Source organism: Drosophila obscura, unplaced genomic scaffold (assembly GCF_018151105.1).
Source record: "Drosophila obscura isolate BZ-5 IFL unplaced genomic scaffold, ASM1815110v1 contig_8, whole genome shotgun sequence".
Taxonomy (NCBI): Eukaryota; Metazoa; Arthropoda; class Insecta; order Diptera; family Drosophilidae; genus Drosophila; species Drosophila obscura.
In genome coordinates, this window is record NW_024542872.1 from 368289 (window position 1) to 385136 (window position 16848).

Here is a 16848-nt window from a genome sequence, read left to right on the forward strand (position 1 = left end):
TATATATACATATACTTCAGATTTTAAGTAAAAATTATGAAAGGGCGCAAAACGTTTTGGAGGGTTCTTCAACCAATTTTAGATCAGCTGTCTCTCCATAGATTTTAAATGGCAATACCTTAAAAGACGCTGAATGAATTCACATACATATATGTACATACATATCATACTTTAAAACGAGAAGGAACGTGTGAGTCGCTTCTGGCGACGCGACTCTACGATATTGCCACAGATTTTCGCCCTTTGTGAAGGCGAAAGGGGGCGGGGCGAAATACACTTGTAGCAGTGTGATATCACATGAGTCTGGAAACAAAATTTGGTTGCCCTAGCTCTTATAGTCTCTGACATCTAGGCGCTCATCGAGACAGACAGACAGACCTAACCTCATCAAAATTAACCTAAGCAACAACAAAGCGCGAGCTAATGCGATTGCCAAAACTGCCATTTAACTAAAAAATTTTCATTTCCAAACCAAACAAAGATTTGTTCAAGACAAATATCGCAAAACAATTTGGGAATGCAACATTAACGATAGCAAAAAGTTACGAAAACCGGAGTGCACACAATTTCAATTCGTACGAATTGTTCCACAATCTTTCGTAAAAAATTATCTTGACAAATACGAACAACTGAACACAATTTAAGCAAAATAAAGGCCCAGTCGTTTTAAAAATAAAATTTTTCGCGATCGATGGTTTTTATTTCGTAAAAACATTCTTCTGGCAAATAAGATCTGAAAAAAAATATAAACCAAATCTGCCAAGCCGTTCTCACGTGATGATGCAGTATAAAGTTTTATCTCTTTATTTTTATATGTATAGATATTCAAAGCATGACTAGAATTGATTAGATGAAATTAGAATAAATGACTTGAATTTCAGTAAGCAGACCCATGTCGCACCCAATCGATTCAGGAAGCTGTCCCAATAACGAGGTCGAGCTTGCTATTTATGTTTCTGGCCTAACTATGAAAAATCGAACTAAAGCGTCTGAAAATGATTTTATTGTTTTGAACAATATACTCCAGGAATATAAAAATATATTTCGAAACAACATTTATTTTAAAGAATTATAGTTTTTTTTTCTATGGCAAAACTTTTAGAAAACTGTAATTTTTTTTCAAACCATTTTTCAGAGGTAGCGCCTTTTTATACCCGTACTCAAAAAGAGTTAAGGGGTATATTAGATTTGTGGTAAAAGTGGATGTGTGTAACGCATAGAAGGAAACGTTTCCGACCCCATAAGTATATATATTCTTGATCAGCATCAATAGCCGAGTCGATATAGCTATTTCTGTCTGTCCGTCCGTCTTGTTGAGTGCCTAGATCTCAGAGGCTATAACAGCTAGAGAAACCAAATTTGGTTTCCAAATTCATGTGATATCACACTGCTACAAGTGTATTTCAAAATTTCGCCCCGCCCCCTTCCGCCAACTAAAGGACAAAAATCTGTGGCAGGCACAATTTTAAAGATACGATAAAACTAAAAACGCCTTATCGTAGAGAATGACCATATATACCAGACTGCCGAATCTGAATTAGATCTGATCATAATTATAGCCAGAATGAAGAAATTAATTTTCTGTTGGTTCTTCCGCCCCCTCCTGCCAGAGACCATTTCTTTCTCTTTCTCGCTCGCACACTCTGCCGCGTTCAGTGCGCGAGCAACCCCTAGCGGAGGAGATGTAGAATCTAAACGGAACATGTACAATCTACATGTTAGATGTAGAACATTCATTGTAGATGTAGATATCAGATGTAGCAAAAAAATGTAATATGTAAAATTTTTTTTTTATTCTAAAATTTTGTAAAATCATATGCTCAAAAATGTATATACTGACTGAGTACGGGTATGAGTAGAGTCGCGTCCCCAGAAGCGACTCGCACGTTCCTTCTCGTTTTTCCTTCGTATCATTTGTATAATGTCATACCATGTAGAGACGGATGTTTAGAATTTAAAAACAATTTTATTTCTTAGACCCGTCGTACTGCTGCTTGGCTTGCGTCCAAGATGACATCGGATGGCCATTCTGTTGCTGTTCTTTCTGGTGACTTGACTGTTGAGCAACGACTTGCTGTTTTGGATCGATTCCGTTCAGGACTAGAGAAAGTCCTAATAACCACAAATGTCTTATCAAGGGGTAATTTTTTTAAGATACTTCATTTATTCATTCATTTACTCAAACTATACTCTGCCCTATAGGTATTGACATTGAACAAGTTACAATTGTCGTTAATTTTGACCTGCCGGTAGATATTCGAGGTAACGCAGATTGTGAGACATATTTGCATCGCATCGGACGGACCGGACGATTTGGTAAGTCATATTGGTTCAAACACACAAGTGCATTCGAGTACATACTCTTAAATCTGTTTGTCCTTTTATGTCCCTACGTACATCCCAAACTAATACGTTAAGATATATATATGTTTCATGGCAGCTTTAGATCTGTATTAATTTTGTCCCATAAAAATTGACCCGCATTTGTATAGGACAAAAAAAAAACGTGATAAGCGTCCACCAAAATCGGAATCTATAAAGATTTCTAAGAATCTTTCACCAAGAAACTATCAGACAGGCTCCGGATTTCACATTCACTTTGCGTTTTACTTTTCAGCAAAAAGTCATACTTTTCTGTTCGGTCTATTTAGTATTTTTAGTCAGTGGTGCAGCCTTAAAGTAATTCCTGTTATTTGTTCGTTATTTGTACTGCCCACTATACATAATTATAATCGACATGTATCTACACCCGCCCCTCTCACTGTAATAGCCGTTTCAACCGCTCTTTCGTCTCTTCGTCTCACAAACATTTTCATTTCATCCACAAAAGTGATAGTTAGTGCCAGCTCATACAAAAAGGTCTCTCTTATGTTTAACAGAGATTTATCCATAGTAAAATCGGGCTGCCAACAGCTGTTCGGAGCAATTCACTATCTGTTGTTGCCCTGACCAATTTTTTCAGCTCCAATTTTGAGGTTGGTTTAAAAAAAATTATTTATAAAATGGTCATAAGCTCAAGTGCCCAGGTAATGGTTTCCAATTCAGGTCAATGCATCAATAATAACCTCTTTTTTCCTTTTGCAAGTAAGATTTTTTTAGTTGTATAAAAATCCGTTTTGTTTTTTTTTATTTCGGCGATATATTTTTGTTACTAGTGATTAGCAACTTTTGTTAATGGTCAGGGACAATTTCTATTTACTATTTTAAGTTAAATGCGGGATCAACGGACAACAACGGAAATTGTGGAACAGGAATTTATATGTTCCCATTGGTCAAGTCGGACGGATGGATGCGCTTTAACCTTCGCCTGGATATGCTCCTTACGAATCTTTTAGCGAGGACGTTCGGTTGGCTCTTAGTTTGGTCATGTATCTTGTGGCTTGCTCGTTAATAATGTCACCGACTCCAAGGTCTTTGGTCTTGTCTCTATTACGGACATACCACTCATCACCAGAGGTGTTTCAGAAGGTCTTGTTTTGAATCACCCTGATCCTGTCCAGGCTCGATATCGCTGCGATACAATAGACCTGTATGCCATACCTCCATGCAGGCGCCAGGATCTTTTTGGACAGGCTGAGCTTGTTGTTAGGCTTAAGAAGCCAGAAGAGTTTTCTAGCCTTGCTCTGCAAGGCGCTGCAGATCATCCTTGTTTGGCTGGCAATCGTCAGGCGAGTTGGCTTGTGAGCTTCCATATGGTATAGTTCGAGTGCACGTCTGCATTCGCCTCAGATAGTAGTTGGCTTCGGACTTTAGCCTGGCCAGAAGCAGTAGTCCTCGAAGTCATGCTTCTGTGACTTGGTGACCTTGTGGGGCAGCAACTGCAGCAGCCTCGCAGACCTTGGCCACAAATGAGTCAATGGCCCCTTCCCCTCCTGCTCCAGCGTCAACCGTCAACGACTACAGACGTATTTTTGTATCGCTCCGCGGTGAAAATCAATTAAATCAATTAATCGCGATTAATCATAAATTAAATTCGCGAAAAAGCGCTCGGGGTAGGCATGGGTACTAGTGATCGTGCTGCCCATGAATATCATCCAATCGAGTAATAAAGACTAATAGAAATATTAGAAAAGAACAAATGTCAACGTTTAAGAGCACCAGCTCGGTAAAGAGCACAAGCACTGTAACCAAAGCCAAAATGAGCCAAGCCCGGCAACAACAACAAGACGAGCGTCGGCTCTCGCAAGCAAAAAACAACGCGTACTTCTCTATACGCTCGCCAAAGGCAGCAGTACCAACAAAAACTGCATCACTGCAAGTGAACGAGGAGAGAGCACGCTCTCTCTCCCCTGCATTGCAAGGTGGGTCCTGGAGTGCTCAGTGCCCATCCCCCGACTCGTACTGCCTAACCAGCGATTTGCTAATATCGACAACAACTAGTACAATGCCCTCGCTCAAAACTGTGTCTTCGACCACAACAACGACAACAACCACAACAACAACGCCCGATACTGTCGACCCACTGCGACAAGCCCCAACTCTCCCAACCAATAAGTTCAAAAAATGCTAACGGAGCGTTAATTCAGACTGGGCTCGATCGCTATGTGCAAATCAAAAGAAAATTGAGCCCACAAAATGTGAAGAACAACAATGCAGCTAAAATAACTAAAATAACCGAGAACACTGTGCCACATAAGGCACTAGCAAACAATAGATTTGCGATACTAAGTGTCCCAAATGAAGATGAGATCACCCAAACACCCAAGGCCAAAAAATTAAGACCGCCACCTATTTATGTTCGACAGGCAAATTGTGCTGAACTGGTCAAAAAAATAACTGATACAATTGGCGCAAACACATTCTATGTCACGTACATAAAAAGGGGTAATATAAATGAAACAAAAATACAAGTCAATGACGAACAAAACTATCGATCAGTTGCGAAATACCTCGAAAATGAAAAAATGAATTACTACACCTACCAACTTAAAAGTAGCAAAGGATTACAAGTGGTTATCAAAGGAATCGAACCAACAGTCCCAATCAATGAGATAATAGATGGACTTAACGATAAGGGCTTCGAAGTCAAAATGGCAATGAACATAATAAATAGAAATAAAATTCCCCAGCCAATGTTCAAAGTAGAACTGACACCTGAAAGTATGCATATAAGTAAAAATGAAGTTGACCCAATATACAAGCTTCAATACCTACTGCACCGTAGGATCACCGTTGAGGAACCACACAAACGAAATGGACCGGTCCAATGCACAAATTGCCAGGAATATGGACACACGAAAACCTATTGCACTCTACGGGCAGTCTGCGTTGCCTGTGGTGATGTTCATCTCACTGAGGCCTGCCCCGTAAATAAGGAGGACCCATCTGCCAAAAAATGTAGCAACTGTGGGGGAAACCATACTGCCAACTATAGAGGTTGTCCTGTCTATAAAGAATTGAAAAATCGCCTAAACCAACAAATAACTGCAGCTCGAAACCCGGTCGTCCGACAAAACTTAACATATATACCATCAACTACGACTCCAGGAGTTTCTTTTGCTCAGGCGTTAAGTTACAACAACGGGTCGTACGCCTCAGTCTCTAAGCCGACACTTCAACCAACCACAGCTGGAATAATGCAGAATCAGGCATCAAATCAGATCCCAGAAATCTCTGCCCAACATACCCCTGCTAATCCATCCCAATTGCCTAGTGGAATTGAGTCAATGCTGGTAACTATAACAAATACAATGGTAGCAATACAACAAACGATGCAGGAGCTTATGCGCAACCAAAATCTCCTCCTGGAGCTCCTAATCAAACAGAAATCTGTTTAAATGTCCTGTCTAAATATATGTTTCTGGAATGCAAATGGCATTTCTCAGCACAAATGCGAGCTCTTACAGTTCCTCGCTCAACACGACATTGACGCCATGCTCATATCAGAGACTCACCTAACAAATAAAAACTATTTTCACCTCGATGGCTATAACTTCTATGCGACAAATCATCCCGATGGTAAGGCACATGGAGGTACTGGCGTTCTGATCAAGAATCGCACTAGGCATTATCCATTGCCTTCATTTGCTACACCTTATCTACAGGCAACAGCAATTCATATTGAAATTCAGAGCGGCTACCTAAACCTAGCCGCAGTATACTGCCCACCACGTTTCTGCATTTCCGAAACAGAATTTGTAACATTCTTCGACCTACTAGGTTACCGATTTATAGCAGCTGGTGACTACAATGCCAAGCACACCCATTGGGGATCTAGACTTACCAACCCGAAAGGAAGACAACTATATAACGCTATAATAACCCCACGAAACAAGCTAGACTTTATCTCTCCGGGCAAGCCCACATATTGGCCCACAGATCCAAACAAGCAACCCGACTTGATTGATTTTGCAGTTACACGAAGGGTGCTGCAAGCTCAGATTAATGTAGATCACTTAACAGATCTATCATCGGATCACTCGCCCATTCTACTTCACCTTTACGACCATCCACAGCTTTCGGAACGCCCACACTTTCTAACTTCTAGCAAAACAGATTGGCTCAAATACAGGAAGTACATAAGCTCTCATATTGATAGCTGCCCAAACATTAATTGTAAAGATGACATTGATAGGTCAGTCGAAGCATTGGTTTCCTCAATGTCACTGGCGGCAAAACACTCTACACCAATATTAGCATCTAATAAACATTCCAACAGCAGTCGTATTTCTAGGCACATTGAAGTGCTGCTACGCGATAAAAGAAGGCTTCGCCGAGAGTGGCAAGCACACAGATCACCTGCATCGAAAGAGCGGCTAAAAATAGCCAACCACCTACTACGCAGAGCCCTAGAAGATGAAAAAAACCGAGCTCAAATATCCTGTATGGAGCAACTCTCCCCAACTAGCAAACGATTCCCACTGTGGAAAGCAAAATCAGGCGTATGCCCACCAATCGAGAGTGAATCACCTTTGCGTACACAAACAGGAGAGTGGGCTCGCAGCAACAAAGAGAAGGCAAATACATTTGCCGTCCATCTAGAAAACGTCTTCAAACCGCACCCAGCAACGAATAGCTTTGTGCTCCCACCAACCAACAATCCCGAAGCTACTCCGCCTATCATATTCCAATCAGGAGAAGTCACAAGGGTCATTAAAGACCAAATCTCAAAGCAAAAGAAAGCTCCGGGCCACGATTTCATCTCTCCTAAAATGATCATAGAATTGCCGAGCTGTGCAGTGTATTTCCTTACTATGATATTCAACAGCATGATGAAATGGGGCTATTATCCCCAAGAATGGAGGAAATCAGTTATCACAATGATCCATAAAGCCGGAAAAGACAAGTCCAAGCCATCATCATATAGACCTATCAGCCTACTGCCTTGCCTATCAAAGATATTTGAAAAGCTGCTCCTGAATCGTATCAAACAACACCTACACATCAACGGTGCCATCCCGACTCACCAATTTGGATTTCGCGAAAAACACGGAACCATTGAACAAGTAAACCGTATAACCTCTGATATACGAAATGCATTTGAAAGACGGGAGTATTGCTCCGCTGTTTTTCTGGATGTCGCCCAGGTTTTCGACCGCGTTTGGTTAGATGGCTTAATCCACAAAATCAAAATATTACTTCCACAGAACATCCATGGAATAATGGAGTCATACCTACATGCAAAGATTTCCTCTCTGAATATCATCCAATTGAAGCTGGTGTACCGCAAGGCAGCGTGCTTGGACCGACACTGTATATCATATTCACAGCAGATCTACCGACAAACAACAACTTCGACATTTGCTGATGATACTGCCATATTAAGTCGCTCCAAGTGCCCAAGAAGGGCCACGGATCACTTATCATCTCATCTCGTGGCCTCAGAAAAATGGCTAGCAGACTGGCGGATACATGTAAATGAGCAAAAGTGCAAGCATGTCACCTTCACGTTAAACAGACAAACTTGCCCTCCATTATGTCTGAACAATATCAACATTCCACAAACCACCGAAGTAACATACCTTGGTGTTCATCTGGATAGAAGGCTTACTTGGCGTAAGAACATCGAAGCGAAGAGAAATCTACTTAAATTTAAAGCTAGTAATCTACATTGGCTAATAAACACCCGTTCACCACTAAAACTGGAGTACAAAGTACTTTTGTACAATGCAGTTCTCAAACCCATCTGGACATACGGCTCCGAGCTATGGGGAAATGCATGCGTTAGTAATTTAGAAATAATCCAGAGAGCTCAATCGAAGATACTAAGAACTATCACTGGGGCACCATGGTACATACGGAATGAAAATATCCATAAAGACTTAAATGTAGGATCAGTTAAAAATGAAATTGCCAAAGTGAAAGCAAAGTACCAGGCCAAGCTTCAAGCCCATCCTAATAGACTTGCGCAGTCTTTAACTTGGCACACTAGCCATACACGACTCCGGCGAAGAGACCTTCCCACCCAGCAATAATACTTAGCTAGGGACGTACTCTAAGTAATTAAGTGTAAATAATTAAATAAATATATTAGGCTAAGATTTGTATACTTGTCGTAAGTCTCTAATAGGGAAGATTCGATAAATAAAATCCCGTAATAATAAAAAAAAAAAAAAACTTCCTCGGTGGTCCTCAGCTCCGTGTATAGGTCCAGGAAGCCTTCCAGAATTTCTCTGAACAGGGCTGTGTTTGTTCCAGTCTTGAGTATCCTCGTCTTTTCAGGGCTCATCTGGAGTGTAGCCGTTAGTTTCGCGATTAGTGGTAAGTGGTCAGAGCTTAGCTCGTGCTCCTCACGGACTGAGAGCAGGTTGCTGAGGATCGACTTGTAGACGAAAAAGTTCAGGCATGAGGGCGTGGAACAGCGACTACTTGGGTAAAAGGTGGGGCTACCCTTCGGTAGTACTTGGGCCGCTCAGCTTGTGAGGGCGTCGTGAAATACCGCTCCTCTGCGGTCCCCTCTAGCTGCCCCAGATTCTGTGCTTTGCATTAAAGTCGCTCCCAATGATGAACCTGCTTCCAAGCTGGCAAGCAAGCTGTCGAACTCCGCACTGGTCCAAGGGGTCGATGGTGGTAGGTAGGCGGCTGCGTTCAGTATTTCTCAACGCTGGGTGTCCACCATGACCGCTGCTAGCTGGATCTGCCCTAGTCTTACCGCGTGCATGTGGTAGTGCATTATTCCACTCTTTATGAGGACTGCAGCTTCTCCTCTGGACCTGTTGCTCTGGTAATCCGCTCTGTATACATCGTAGCCATACATCGTGTAATGCCTTCCCCATTGTGAGCAATGCTGCGAGCGTTCCAGAGTCCGATCCGTAGGTCCGACATCATTGTGATTCTGGATGTGTGTAAGGGAAGAGGTGCTTTTGTGCTTCGCAGCTGGTCCAAGCTGCTGCTGTGAGATCTGCCACGGGTTTTTGTAGTCCCTGCAGGATAACAGTAATGTTCCCTGCATCCAGGTGGTGACCAGAGGGAGGGCATTGGTCTTGGGCGTGGGAGGTGGGCTGCCTGTGGCTGCTTTAGAGTACCGGAAAGGTGCTGTTGTAGTCCTGTGGGAGGTATGATGTGCTCTGTTGGCCTCCTTGGTTCCATGCTTGCTGGGGCTGATTAAACCTGGATGCATCCGCGAACGAAATCACTCGCTGGACAGCCATCGAGGGGACATTCATCGCCCTTCTAGCCCTTTTTTGTGTGTTTCCTTGGCTCTACGGTGCAATATTCACGTTCGATTGACGATTCCTGGGCAGCTCAATTTGTACACGTTGCCTACCAACCCTTGCAATTTTAAGGGACTCCTTGTTGTTTGGGGCCTGGGAAAGGTCAATGAACCAAACGTTTTGATTTGGAGTATCCCACCTGCCTCCGTCGGCATTGATGATGGGGCTTCTTCTGGACTTCGGGTTATATAGCTTTACAGGGCAGCCTCGACGGCAGCAATGTCCAGAACCTTAGTGATAGTAATTGTCCTTAGTTTCCTAGGCTTTTTCGGGCCTTGTTCAGCTTGCTTTGGCTGAGTCGGAGCTGAGGCGGACGGCTAATCGTTAGCAGGAGAGCTCCCAGGACCCAACATTGCCTCCGCCTCCGCGATCAGGACATGGTTTGAAGAGACCTGCTATCGTAAGATGGCAAATCTATAGCCCTGTAGAGGGTTAGCAGGATGATCTTAGCAGCGCTTCCCCTTCATGGGCATATCAGCCGATATTTCGGTTCCTCGGCGCTTCTTTTGACCCACCTTTTGCCATGCCACAAAAGCAGACTGGAAAGCTGCGGGTTGTACAGTGTCCCCGTTCCATTGGGAAAGGATTGCGCTTGGCTGTGGGAGGCTCTTACTGTTGCATTTTTAGCAGTCGCCAGAGTTTGGGTGACAGCCGTGTACAAGTGCAATGGGGCTTTGCTCGCAAAGGGTGTATGGGCCAACACATTACGAATCACTGTGTGAAGCTGTCGTTGTCAGAGCTACACACGCAGATGAGGTCGTCGTGTTTTTTGTGGCAGTTGGTCCAGTTCCCAGTCTTCCTGCCTCGGTTCTTCTATAGACTCCATAGTTCTTGATGATTGCTTCGCGGATGCCATTCTGAGGTCACTCGAGTACTTGTCCAGGTATGGGGAGTGCCATCCCATCGCGTTGGTTTTCAAGCGACCTTGGTATTCGTCTGCATCTGAAACGGAATTCAATTCAGAATCTTCATCCATAAAAAAACTTTGAAATATTTGAAATTGTTAAAAAAAATTTTATTTTTATTTTAAAATTCAAACGTCACAGATCGAAAGCTGGAAACATTGGTTAATGCCTGGTTAACTACAACAAAAAATATACATATAAGTTATTGTAAAAAGATACATCAGAAGAATTTAGCCCAACATGAAATGTTCATGATTCTCATCGGGAGCTAGGAATTGATTTTAGACACATAGTTTCTTGGTGAAAGATTCTTAGAATTCTTCGTATATTCCGATTCTTGTAGACGCTTCTTGCGAAAAAAAATTGACCCGCCCTAGTATTCATAGTTAAGCTCAGTTCTATAAAAATCGAATATACAGGTGTGCCACAGAAATCAGTTCCGCTGGAATTTCAGCTCAATTCCATTCCGCGGTGCCACACACCGATTTTTAACCGGATTCAAAATCGCGCCATTAGTCATTAGTCATTTTTAGTTCTACAAGGTAGCATCGCTTCCAAATGCCAACACAGAACTAACAAACCATTTCGACACGTTATTGCCATTGCATTTATGTCAAAAAACCCGGCTAAGTGGCAGCACGAAGAGAAGCGATCATTACCAAACACTGTTAATTGTAACTTACCAAATTAGCAGTAGTTTAAGAAGACAAGCACCAAAACCACATACGTATTGTCTGAACCGTGAAAACGAGTCCCATCCGCATCTGAGCTGCAAGGTTTATATTTTAATTCGTTACGGTACAGTACTATTCTACTCCGTAGCTCTTCTATGCCTCACAGTCTCGTTAAAAGCATTTTTATTAAGTTTACCATGAAATTCAGATGTCTGTTTTTTTTTGAACAGCTGATTGCTGCCATGCACGGAGAGTTGCCAGACAACTGCTAGAATTGCCGAGTACAGTTTTGTTTGACACGCACGATATTTGAAATTATAATAGTACAGCTTTGAAAAATCAAATATGATTTATCATATAAGAAAAAAAAAAATATAAACCAATTTTTTTTTGATTTGATTGTTTGGTTACGCAGCCAAATAGTGGACAAATACATAGATTATAACCAGTGGTGCAGCAGTAGAGTAAATCCTTATTGCACTAGTCAACACGACATTTAGGCTGTGGCCCAAAATTACTTTTTCTTTTAGATTTCGGGGTTTAAAATTTTTTAACGACGTATGGTTTTTTTTATGGTTTAGTTTTTTTTACGAATTTTAAAAAATTCAATCCCTTTTCGTTTGCTTTTTTTCAGTTGGCAGTTGGGCCCGCAACCTTCCAAAAAGTATTTTTTGTCTATTTTTTCATTTTTGAGGTTTGGTTAACGAATTTTAGCTGCACCGTCTCTCCATAGATTTTAATGAACAATACCTTAAACGACGCCCAATTAATGCGTCTATCTAAAACTAAAAATGCATGCAAAGAATTATTTTTATACCCGTACTCAAAAAAGAGCTAAGGGCTATATTAGATTTGTGGTAAAAGTGGATGTGTGCAACGCAGAGAAGGAAACGTTTCCGACCCCATAAAGTATATATGTATGTATGTATGTATGTATGCATGTATGTATGTATGTATATTCTTGATCAGCATCAATAGCCGAGTCTATATAGCCATGTCCGTCTGTCCGTCCGTCTGTCCGTCCGTCCGTCTTGATGAGCGCCTGGATCTCAGAGACTATAAGAGCTAGAGAAACCAAATTTGGTTTCCAGACTCATGTGATATCACACTGCTACAAGTGTATTTAAAAATTTCGCCCCGCCCCCTTCCGCCCACACAAAGGACGAACATCTGTGGCAGGCACAGTTTTAAAGATACGATAAAACTAAAAACGCAGTATCGTAGAGAATGCCCATTGCCGAATCTGAATCAGATCGGATCATAATTATAACCAGAATGAAGAAATTAATTTTCAGTTGCTTCCCCTCCCCCTCCCGCCGACGACAACGCAACTCATTTTCCTTCTCGCTCGCACACTCTGCCGCGTTCAGTGCGCGAGCAACCCCTAGCGGAGGAGATGTAGAATCTAAATGGTACTTGTACAAACTAAATGTTAGATGTAGAATAGACATTGTAGATGAGATGTAGATAACAAATGTAGCAAAAAAATGTAAAATGTACATTTTTTTTTTTAATTCTAAAATTCTAAAAAATCATGCTCAAAAATGTATATACTGACTGAGTACGGGTATAAGTAGAGTCGCGTCCCCAGAAGCGACTCACACGTTCCTTCTCGTTTTTTTTCGACTTTTCCCAAATTTTTAAAGTAGAAAATACAAAAAAAAAAAAATACCGCAAAAAATTATGAAATTTGAATTTGAAAGCTTCTTCCAGGCGTTAGGCTGCAGGTACAAAGTATCTGGGTGGGATTTATAGCTGCATTTGTCAGCTTTTTATAACTGCAAAGTTCTATGCAACCAGATATAAGATACTAAAGTTATGAGCAAACTAGAAGCACTACCTCTGAAAAAAACCATGAAAAAATACCAGATTTAAAAAATTCTTTAAATAAAAATTACATCACATCATCCGCTGGTCTACAGAGGAAAGAAAAAGTTCAATTTTGTTGAGTAGTGTTCTTGTTCGTTGTTTGCACTGCCCACTGTACTAAATTGTCATCTACCTACAAACTTATGCACACATTCATGCCTCCGCACGGCAGCATGCCCATGCAGCCGTTCTCTCGCGTCTTCAACTCACAGCTTTCTTTCTATCGCCTTTCGCTATCACTCTCTCGATCTCTCGCTCGCATTAGGGAACGGGCGATTCGGCCCTCCTGCCCTTTGATTCAGTCTGGACCTAGCAATCACTGCACATCGTTTTGAATCCAACCGACTCGCATTGAACTACGGTTTCTCGGTATTCCGCTATGCACAAGCAACAAAAACGGTGCTCCCGTCGACTGCTTTGCGCTCTGCTTGCGGTTCTTGCTGCATTTATTGCAAGCGTTCCTCTTTGCGGTCATCTTCCCGCTAGGAAGTTTTACAGCGCCTGCTGCTGAAATGGATGCGAGGAACGACGGTGCAGTGACCGCTGCTGGAAACAGTGTGGCTTTCCTAAGGCGGAAAGCACCGGCGTTTTTTGAACGGATGAAGCAGCTAAAAGTTGTCTTGGAGAACGCTTCCCTATTTGACCACTTCATGCTCGTTGGCAGGCTGAAGAAAATCGAGGCACTTTTAAAACCGTGTACAGTGAACTCGAGAAGCTGGACTGCAACGAGATTGGAATTCTAGCTGACTTTGAAGAGCTGTTTCTGACGCTCAATGGGAACATTCTCTCAGAGATCACTAAGCGGTCCACTTCCGTAACTCCGCATCCTGCGTTTGGTCAGGGAATCACACCGGACCCATTTCAAGTGAATTCGTGCGCGATTTTGGAGCCAATTGGACTGATCGACAGAAGTCAATGCCAATCGAAGCATCCGTTTCTTGTGCAGGCTTTTCATGGTGGAGCAGGTTAAAAGGAATCCTATTCGAACCTTTCGCTATCCCTTCGACTCTGTATCGCCTTATATACTGTCTACAACAATAAACCATATATACTGAACAACCATCGTCTCGTTAATAAACATATCGCAAAACAACGCTACTGAAGAAGCTCAGTAGCTCAACAATGATAAAATCAATAAAACTGCAAAATGGACCCTATTCGAATTGAATTTTGAAAGGTGTCAGCCCTTGCCCTAGTTCGAATATGGTTTGTGAAAATGCTAAGAATAAAATCGCTCGGAATTCTGTGGCACCGCGGATAATCTGCGCGGATTTCCATTTCACTCGCGATTTCTATGATGAAATGATCTATGTACTCATTCTTGTATTTGTCTCTGTCAAAGCTACCGAATTTTACAACAAAATTTAAGCAAGAAAACTAAAAAAAAATTTTTTGCTGAATGAGTTGGATAATTTCTTTAAAAACAAGTTATCCGTCACAAAATGTATGTAATTATTCGTATACATATTCCTAAATTCAAGTCGAATAGATAAATTAATAAGATGCTGTTATATTGATTCTTCGGAACCCGAAGCTTTATTTCTAAGTGCTTTTATTTAATCACCGTTTATTTTGCGATCTGTTACAGGAAAATCTGGAATCGCTATAAACCTTGTAAGCGGAGACAAATGTATGGCAGTGTGTAATGCCATTGAAAAACATTTTAAAAAAGACATTCAAGTTTTAAATACTGATAGCGCTGATGACATTGAAAAGATTGGAAATTAAAATTTTTCATTCCATAGTTTAAAGTTTATAACATTACTATTGAATGTGCACTGTATAATGTACAATAAAAATGGAATCAATTATTAATAAATGAATTGGTTCTTGTTGTTAGGAAGTAAATTTCATCGCAAAATAAGTCCTAGAGGCGACTGATTAAAAAAGCAGAATTGTACAGATTATGAGAAGAGTAACCGAAACCGAAAAGTGAAAGAGTAAAGTACACAAAAACTACATTTATAATGGAGTTCAGCTTCTGCGGCTTATGAAACTGCTAAGACAGATTTAAGTGATTTCAAGAAATGATTTTTTATATATCTCTTATATGCTAACATAAGTATAGACTTCGAAGCGTAGCGAACTGCCTCGCGAGAGACGATGACGACAAGATACCCATAATCCACTTCAACTGTAAAGTACAATAGACTTCATCGCTCCAACAAGTGGAGTGTTTCTTAAAGTTAGCACTGCCACATACTTAAGAGTGCACTAATCCCTCATCTTTCATTAATCCAAACCAAAATGATAGTCCCATCTAGTACCTAGAGAGAAAAGTTTGTGTCACTTTTTTTGGGAATCAGCCACGTTTCTTTTCTCTAGATTTAATAAAACCGTCTGTCTCTGTAAACTGCTTCGGTGTTGCCACTCCTTATAAAGAAAAGGACACATGCACTAGCAAAGTACTAGCCACATGTCTCTCTCACATGTTCATGCATACAGTTGCGAAAAAAATAATAGCACCACTACAATACATTTTGTTCTTGATAAAAAAAAATGCGCTTACTCTTGCGATTTTTTTTAATTTAAATTTTTTTTATATTGCTTGGTATTCCCCATAAACAAAAACAGTGCTACCGCTCTTAAAATTTCTGTCTATATATTTTTTTTGGGATTTAAAAACAAAAGCCCCCCAAAAATAGCGAAAAAAAAAATAGCACCATTAGCCATTTTTTTTGGTGAATAACCTGTATTTCGCGGAATCGCCTTTGCAGAATGCACCTGCTCATTAGTTTTGACTAAGAACTCATTGTTTCTATCATAAAAGTTAAAAGTAATAGTTACAATAGTACGTGGAAAGCACTGCACTACGGAGAAGCGCGATCTTATCAAAAAATTGATATTGGATGGAAAAACTTACTGGAAAGTTGGTCGATTGGTAGGATGCTCCAATAAAATGATTAAAAACCTCTTTAACTATGAAGAAAAGACTGAAACTCGCGGGCGAAAACGATCTATGACCCCTCTTCATGTCAAAAGACTGATTCGTCAGAGCAAGAGGGATCCCTTCAAGCCTGCTACTGAGCTTAAAAAATAGCTTAAAATAAATGCGACGGACTAAACAGTTCGCAGATATCTTAGGAAACATAACCTTAAAGCCTGCAGCCCAAGAAAGGTACCACTTTTAAATGCGACACATATAATTAAGCACATGAAGTTTGCCAGGGATCATGCAAATTGGACATCCCAAAATTGGAGAAATATTTTGTGGTCAGATGAGTCCAAAGTGGTTATGTTTGGTGGAATGGGATCTCGATCATACGTTAGACGTCCAAAGAATACTGAATACAAACCCCAGTACACCACAAAAACTATTAAGCATGGAGAGTATAGTGTAATGGTATGGGCCTGCTTCTCCTACTATGGAGTAGGTCCAATACATTGGACAAAACCCATCATGGATCAGCACGTGTACGTGAATATCATGGAGACAGTAATGCTACCCTTTGCAGAATATGAAGTGCCGCTCGTATGGGTCTTCCAACAGGACAATGACCCCAAACACACCAGCAAGAAAGCAAAGGAATGGTTCAGGGCAAACTCTGTGAACGTTTTAGAGTCCTGGTCCAAAAATTCCCTAAAACGATGCCAGGACTTAGTTGATTCCATGCCAAGACGCTGCGCAGCTGTTATTGACAATAAAGGACACTGTACTAAATATTAAATTATTCATATAGATTTAGTATTAATAGTTAAAAATGGTTAACTAATGAATTCGTTTCAAATTGCTTATTTTTTCAATTT

General features: G+C 41.0%; 1 protein-coding gene across 1 annotated transcript in view; it reads left to right on the forward strand.

The window, feature by feature from the left end:
- LOC111077100 (DEAD-box helicase Dbp80) overlaps positions 1-14917 on the forward strand; it is a 75508-nt gene extending 60591 nt beyond the window's left edge. Inside the window, exons 9-11 of the mRNA XM_041595790.1 lie at positions 1978-2140; positions 2203-2316; positions 14690-14917. Coding sequence (XP_041451724.1) covers positions 1978-2140; positions 2203-2316; positions 14690-14829 — 417 coding nt within the window. The 3' untranslated portion in view covers positions 14830-14917. The remainder of the gene's footprint in view (positions 1-1977; positions 2141-2202; positions 2317-14689) is intronic.
- Positions 14918-16848: the final 1931 nt, after the last annotated feature.